Consider the following 7,512-nt stretch of genomic DNA (forward strand, 5'->3'; position numbering starts at 1 on the left):
GAATAAGATGTCTTTAATCGAACAAACAATACATTAGAGATGAACTACCCATTTAAGAGAAAGAATACAGAACTTACTTTAACTCAAATAAACATTTAAGATGGGTTAGGCAAAGGTACAATACAAAGCCAACAAGGCAGACTTGATGCTGATCTGCAAATTAAATAATACATTTGGTGAAACAAAAAAAACTAGGATTGTACTGAACACAGGTTTTGGGGGCCAAATCTAAACCCTTGGTGCCCCTGGAAATTCCTGATTAGAGATGAACCTCCCCTGCAAGACAAAGGTTAATACAGAACTTACTTTAACTAAACTGGCAGACACCACATTTCAAGCCACTGACAGAGTTCTACAACACAACATGTATATGTATATGCATTTCTTTTTAAATAAAAGACTGATTTTTATTTTGTTTTCCCATTTTGTAGTTGGGTTTTCCACTCCCATGGCTGTTGGTCCAAGGCTGTGCAGCGGACCACACTTCTACTCTGGTAAACACAAACTTTTTGATTATTGACTGCCTTGTTATAGTCTAGATTACCTGCTTGAATGTAGTATTATCACTATCATTTATTGTATCTGTGAGCTACTTTTTGTGCACCAATGGTTCCAAGACAGGGAATCTTAAGGAGCAGTGGATGAATGTACTCCTCCTATATGACCACACACAAGCCTAACTCACAATGGTTGGTCAAATTTAACCCAAACTTTCACAACTGGTAGTCAACCTGCAGATCACCTTGGGTTTTGGGTCAACAAGCACATTGAAAGTTCCAATATATACATCAAATAGTTTTGAAAACATAGTCAATCGAGTACAACATCAGTGACCATGTATAATATATGATAGCAAATATCTTGGGATATAATATATGAAACAATATGAGAGAAGCCTTTTTTGAGGAGCTTGGTAGAAATGGTCAAAAAATAGAAAAAACTATTTTCAGCAACTAAACAAATACATGTGGAGGCCTATTTAGGGTCGGATTTTAGTGTTTTTTGAAACCACAAATTTCATGAAAGATTTTGAATATTAAAAGTACAAACAAACAAAAAAAGCTCTTAACAATGCTCTTTTACTTGGCAAATTTTTGCATTAAAGGTTTTTGTGGATTTTACACTTAGGAGCAGATTTATCAAGGGTCAAATTTCGAAGTGGAAAATACTTTGAAATTCGACCATCGAATAGAATCCTCCGACATTCGAATTCGAAGGATTTTATTGATCATACGATCATAGTATGATCGTACTCCGATCGTACTTCGAATCTACAATTTGAACGATTTTATCGTACGATTTTCCTTCGAATATAAAAAACGTAGAAAATTGCTCTGGAAGGTCCCCATAGGCTAACATAGCACTTCGGCAGGTTTAAGTTGGTGAAGTATTTAAGTCAAAGTTTTTTTAAAGAGACAGTACTTCGATTATCGAATGGTCGAATAGTCGAACGATTTTTACTTCGAATTGAAGTCGAAGTAAATTCGGATTCGTAGTATCCTATTCGATGGTCGAAGTATTCAAAAAATTACTTCGAAATTCGAACTTTTTGTACTTCGAAAATTCACTCAATCCTTCGTAAATCTGCCCCTTAATAAAACTCAATTTTTTTTAGAGCTTTTAAGAAATATAGGAAAGCTACAATTTTTTGAGATTTGGAGAAATTAGAAATTAGATGGGTCCCAACAACTTTACATTTCTGCATGTTATACTTTTTTCCTGTCCTGCCAATTTCAGTGGGCACTATTCCTGATTTTCTTAAAGGAACAGTTCAGAGTAAAAATAAAAAACTGGGTTAAATAAAAAATGGTTCTAATTTAGTTAGTTAGCAAAAATTTAATCTATAAAGGCTGGAGTTAATGGATGTCTAGCTTTGCAGCTCTCTTATTGGTTGCCAGTCAGTAACCAATGAGTGACTTGGCTAACTAACCATACTGAAAACATTTTATTGACATTTATTTTGCACAGCCTATCTATTTAACCAATTTTATTATTACATTGAACAATTCCTTAAAAAATATAGTTTTATCAAATACCAGCCGGATTCTCATCTTGTCCTGGGTATGTCTGTAATTAATGAATTTTAATTAGTTTGCATCTCCAATGGTTATCCACAAATCTCATGCACCCCATAGGTGACAAAATGACCAAAAATACCATTGTAAAGATTACCATTACAATTGCAGTATCATAAAGGAGAAGGAAATTCATCGTGCACTTGGGGTGCCAAATGTTAGGCACCCCTAAGTGATTGTATTTACTTACCTGAAACCCCGGCCAGTGCTCCTATCAGCAGAAAACTGCACAAACCGGAGTAATACCAGTGAGCATCACGGAGCGATCCTCTTCCGGCTTCTTCTTTCTTCAAATTTACCGGGGCAAATGCATGCGCAGTTTAACTAAATAGCCTTTCGTTCTACTGCACATGTGCAGTCACGCTAAGAAAGAGGTAGTCGGAAGAGGCTCACTCTGTGGTGCTCACTGGTATTACCCCGGGCCGGTGCAGTTTTCTGCTGAGAGGAGCACCGATTTGGGGTTTCAGGTAAGTTAATACAATCACTTGGGGTGCCTAACATTTTGCACCCCCAAGTGCAAGAAAACTTTCCTTCTCCTTTAAAAAGTGGAATAGCACAATGGTGTTGGAATGCTTCACTCTGCATTTTTTTGTGATTATGCAATTCAGATGGCAAGGATGTGGATGGTTAAAGTTATTCTTAATGAGAATATTTGTTATAGACAATTCAAGTATGTAATTATACAACAGATATGCAAAACTGTATGACATATTATTAATTTCTACAAATGCCCAAAATGTAAATGGTCATTGAATGCTTAAAATTCCTAAAAAATAAAAAATAAGAAGAACCGTGATTGACTTTCAAAACTGTACAATCTCTGGCCCACATTATATTTGTTGCCTAATATCTAAGTAATCCCTTAAAATGGCCATAGACGTGCATATTTTAGCCTTGTATCCAAAGAACGATCGTACGTCGCAATCTTCCGACCTGCAACTGACCATTCAGATTAAAAAAAGTAGTAAAAGAATGAATTATACAATGTTTTGGCCGCGACAGCAATTGTACAAAAGTTATGTCTGAAAAATATCATCAATACATGCATATATATTATCGTTAGCCGACAGAAATCTTATAACCTGTCGGATTGTTCAAATGACCGATCTCCATGGTATGAAAAATGTAGGTGCGATCCACACATGGTCCGAAAATCGTACAAACCTTTGATTCTCACAACTTTATCTTTTTGTCTATGGCCAGCTTTATTTACTTCTTAAACTCTATCAAATTTCTCTCATGCACTTCTTCTGTCATTACCTCTTGCATCCAGCATTCTTCTAGAAGTGTGCTTTCTATGATCCTGCTGTAGGACATATATCCAAAATGTTGCAAAGCACCCAGGTACATAAGTAACTGTCAACCCAGAAAAACATTTGGAAACAAGCTGCTTGCCAGTTTCCAGTAATAATCATCAATACTTGGGATGGTAAAACAAATGGAAGTTTAGGTTTCAAATGTATTCAATCACAACAAAAACTCCCATTATGTAGAGAGCAAACTAACATGAATACTGACACTTGCTCCAGACAGAATATACTGTTGGCTGATAACATTATTATTGTGTGAGGAAATCAGCCATTAACAAGCACAGGAGTCACCATCATGTAGCTCAATTACTGAAGGATTTGCCAAAATCATACATAATCACAGGTAGAGCAGTCATGTTGTTACCATAAAGTAGTCAAGGTATGCAGACAAACTTAGAAAATCACTTATATAGATATGATTAGAAAAATGATCAGAAAAAGAGACAGAAAGTGGCAATTGGTTTGATCGAAAATTATTAGATACAAGTTACACAGAAGCACAAACCAATGAAAAGAATGAGAGCTACACTTAAAGTAAAAAACAAAACTATTTAGACAAACTTAGTAAGAGGCAAATAATGAAATGCAGCATTAGAAGTACAATTTAAACAGAATGAGACTCACAGTGGCCAGAGAGACAGAGGGTTACTATTGTGAGAACTGTTATCTGCAGTTATCAACTTGTCAGCCATTGATCTTGCAACTATTAACACATAAGCTGTGAAACAACAGTATATTTAGCTCCCCACATGTAGACAACTGTAACCCCAAGTGATAACATATATACAATATGTGTTAATAGAACACAGACAGTATATAAAAAAGAAACTCAAGGAAAGTTTGAATACATGAATCAATGCAGGAAATATTTAGATTCATGCTGCTATTGGTGAAAGCTTTGCACTGTTAGCAAGAGTTGGAGCGGAAAGTGCAAAGTACCAGAGAAAGAAAAGTTAAAACCCGAGTTTCAGACATACAGGAGTAAGCATTTAAAAAATAAATAAAACATAAATAGAGAAACATTCAGCTGAAGAAATAACTGGCAGTTTGAAAGAACTATAGTTTGAAAACGAAAATCATAGCTATTAAACAGCACAAATTGAGGGGTGCAAAATAAGAGAAGATTTAGGGGTGCAAGATGTATCTGGTAATATTTACCTCTGAAGGGAGCATAGAACATCATTCCACTGCTAAGACGTGAATCTGAACATCGAAAATCCCCCGGAGAAAAAACACCAGGAGAAGGAATAGAATCTAATCACATTGAGGAAAAGGAAGATTGCACTGCAGGGGTGAGAGGGAGAGTGGGAGATGACAGAGAAAAGAATGGACTGAGGGAGACAGAGATGCAAAAATGGTATTGGGTGTAATGAGTGGTATTTATATTAATTTAGTGCATTTATAACTATATCTACAGTGTATTTGCATGGAAAAGACAGGTTGCAATTATGAAAATGCCTGAGATGGAGATAAGAGAGATGAGTGTGTCAAGGAGCAAGAGAGTACAATGAAGATGCACACAAATACAAGCAGCAATGAAGTAGAAATTATAAGAGGAAAACACTGGAAGGAAAAAAATAAAAAAATAATGAAAGTGAAGGGAGCCCCAAATGGGGTGACAGAAAGGGGCAAAGGGGGTGAAGAGGAGAAATTATCTTTAAAAAAAACAAAAACAAAAAAAACAGGCCGTCAGGTTTTGCAGCTGGAAATCTAAAGGGGGGAGGAGGAGGAGGAGGGAAACGGGAGAGATGGAGAGAGCAAGAGAGAGAGAGCGGAGGAGGTGGAGGAGGAGGATGCTCAGAATGAGATGCTGCATCAGATAGAGGAGGAGGAGAGCGGGAGAGAAGAGAGAGGTAGAGGAGGAGAGGACAGGAAGAAATTTGAATAGTATGAAGAACCTGTAGTAAGCTATAAAGAAGTAAATGGGAGAAAGGATGCATTATACCCCCTTTGTTTTGCTACTCTGATGAAATAATTATATTAAGATTACCAGCAGACCTATCTTCAATTTATTATGAACAGAACAATATTTATGAGCAAGAACATCTAAGAATAACATTGACACGTCCTATATTCCCACGCAAGTGTGTTGGAGTGTAGATTTGTTAGTTAGTGCATCAGTAATTTGGACTGAGGTTTAAGACCATCTTAAACCTGTTGTATAATGTATATATTGGTTCATGATAACTAAAACATAAAAAGATGCAGCAGACATGAAGAAACCAGACAAAAAATATTCATCTGATGCCAGCAAATTATATGTATGCTGGAACATATTTAGAATCGATACAAACAATAATATTGATTACTTGCAGCATTGGTATTCACTGGGCATGACAGTAAATAATATAACAATATACCAGACTGATGAATGATGTGAATGAAATGCGTAATGCAGCACAGTCTGAATGTAAACCCACACCTTCACATAGCAGTTATTTACAGTCACACAGTCTACACACATTCAGATATATAAATGTATATATTTGTCCCATGGCAGACTAGAGGAATACACACATGAAATATCACCCCGGGATACAACTCCCATGGTGCACCGCTGATTCTGCCTTTCAGCCTCTTGTCTCCGTGAAATCAATAAAGTTGGGAGGAAAAATTAACATACTTCGCGTCTCCATGGGAACGCCGCCGCCTCCATGATGGCTGGGGCGGAAATAAAGCGACCTCAACTAAATGCGATTCCGTAGAACTTGTACGCCGGAAGTGGGGACGTAAATGTCTTTTTATGAGGGAGTGTAGCTTTGAGGTTTGGATACGGTAATTGTGTAGCTCTTAGTAATAGTGTAATATTACTCATAGTTATGCTAAATTATCGTCCATGTTACGTTTGTACTGTGTACATGGCATGGCTGCAGTGTGTCAGACTGGGACACCAGGGGCCAAAAACCCTTAGACCAGGGGCCCACCCAAAAACCTTTAGACCAGGGCCCACTCTAAGTATTATTTTTTCCTTTCCTGACTCAGCCTCTATTCACTTTTCTGTACATACTATAATCTATTATTCCATCTATTTAACCTCTTTATTCTCATAGAAATAGGGAATGACCATGAAATAAGCCAAATGTTTCGAAGCAGGAGGGCCCACTGACACCTGGGCCCACCGGGAGTTTTCCCCATACCTCCCAACTGTCCCTTTTTCGGAGGGACAGTCCCTCTTTTGACAGCTCAACCCGCAGTCCCTCATTTGTACTGGAAAGTCCCTCTTTTCTCTGCACTGAACAGCCAGAAAAAGAAACAAAGTTTCTCACTTACTTGGCTTTTAGCAGAGAGCCCAGAACAACTAACAGGTCCAAATAAGATACTTTGTAACAATTTTGAGACACAAAAACACAGTTTAGATAAGGAGAAATATTTTCAAACTTTCATAACCTGCCAAATTTTGTAAAACAAACATGGTAATTAGGGGGTGTGGCCACAGAAAGGGTGTGGTCAAAAATAGCTGCGCTACGTGTGGAAAAAAAAATTTTGTCCCTCTTTTTACTTCCAAAATGTTGGGAGGTATGGTATCCCGGTGGGCCAATCCGACACTGCATGGCTGCTTATGCACAATTGTAAATGCATCTTTATCGCCTGCACATTGCTGGCCTAGACTTATTACATTTAACAGAGTCCTACAACTATTGATTCTGTTTCATTTAGGGTCCCATTTACTTAGCTCGAGTGAAGGAATAGAAGAAAAAATACTTTGAATTTCAAATGGTTGAATATGGCTACTTCGACCTTCGACTTCGATTCAAACTTAAAATCGTTCGTCTATTCGACCATTCGATAGTCGAAGTACTGTCTCTTTAAAAAATACTTTGACCCCCTACTTCGGCAAATAAAACCTACAGAGGCCAATGTTAGCCTATGGGGAAGGTCCCCATAGGCTTCCTAACAATTTTCTGATCGAAGGAAAATCCTTTGATCGATGGATTAAAATCCTTCGAATCGTTCGATCAAACGATTTTTCCTTCGAACGTTCAATTGTAGGAATTGCGGTAAATCGTTCGACTTCGATATTCAAAGTCGAAGGATTTACATTTGGCAGTCGAATATCGAGGGTTAATTAACCGTCAATATTCGACTCTATGTAAATCTGCCCCTTAATGTTGTTCCTGCTGCAAGGA

At 37.4% G+C, this 7,512-nt stretch overlaps 1 protein-coding gene across 5 annotated transcripts in view; it reads right to left on the reverse strand.

Moving 5' to 3' along the window:
• The window catches only part of syngap1.S (synaptic Ras GTPase activating protein 1 S homeolog), a 138,575-nt gene extending 132,596 nt beyond the window's left edge, over positions 1-5,979 (reverse strand). For 3 of the 5 annotated variants that reach the window (XM_041575204.1, XM_041575205.1, XM_041575202.1), the window contains exon 1: positions 5,903-5,979. In XM_041575204.1, coding sequence (XP_041431138.1) covers positions 5,903-5,933 — 31 coding nt within the window. In that variant the 5' untranslated portion in view covers positions 5,934-5,979. Of the gene's footprint in view, positions 1-4,543; positions 5,146-5,902 lie in introns of those variants that run through there. The other 2 variants (XM_041575203.1, XM_041575206.1) reach the window with 1 other exon arrangement.
• Positions 5,980-7,512: the final 1,533 nt, after the last annotated feature.

This window comes from Xenopus laevis, chromosome 8S, assembly GCF_017654675.1.
Source record: "Xenopus laevis strain J_2021 chromosome 8S, Xenopus_laevis_v10.1, whole genome shotgun sequence".
In the NCBI taxonomy this organism is placed as follows: Eukaryota; Metazoa; Chordata; class Amphibia; order Anura; family Pipidae; genus Xenopus; species Xenopus laevis.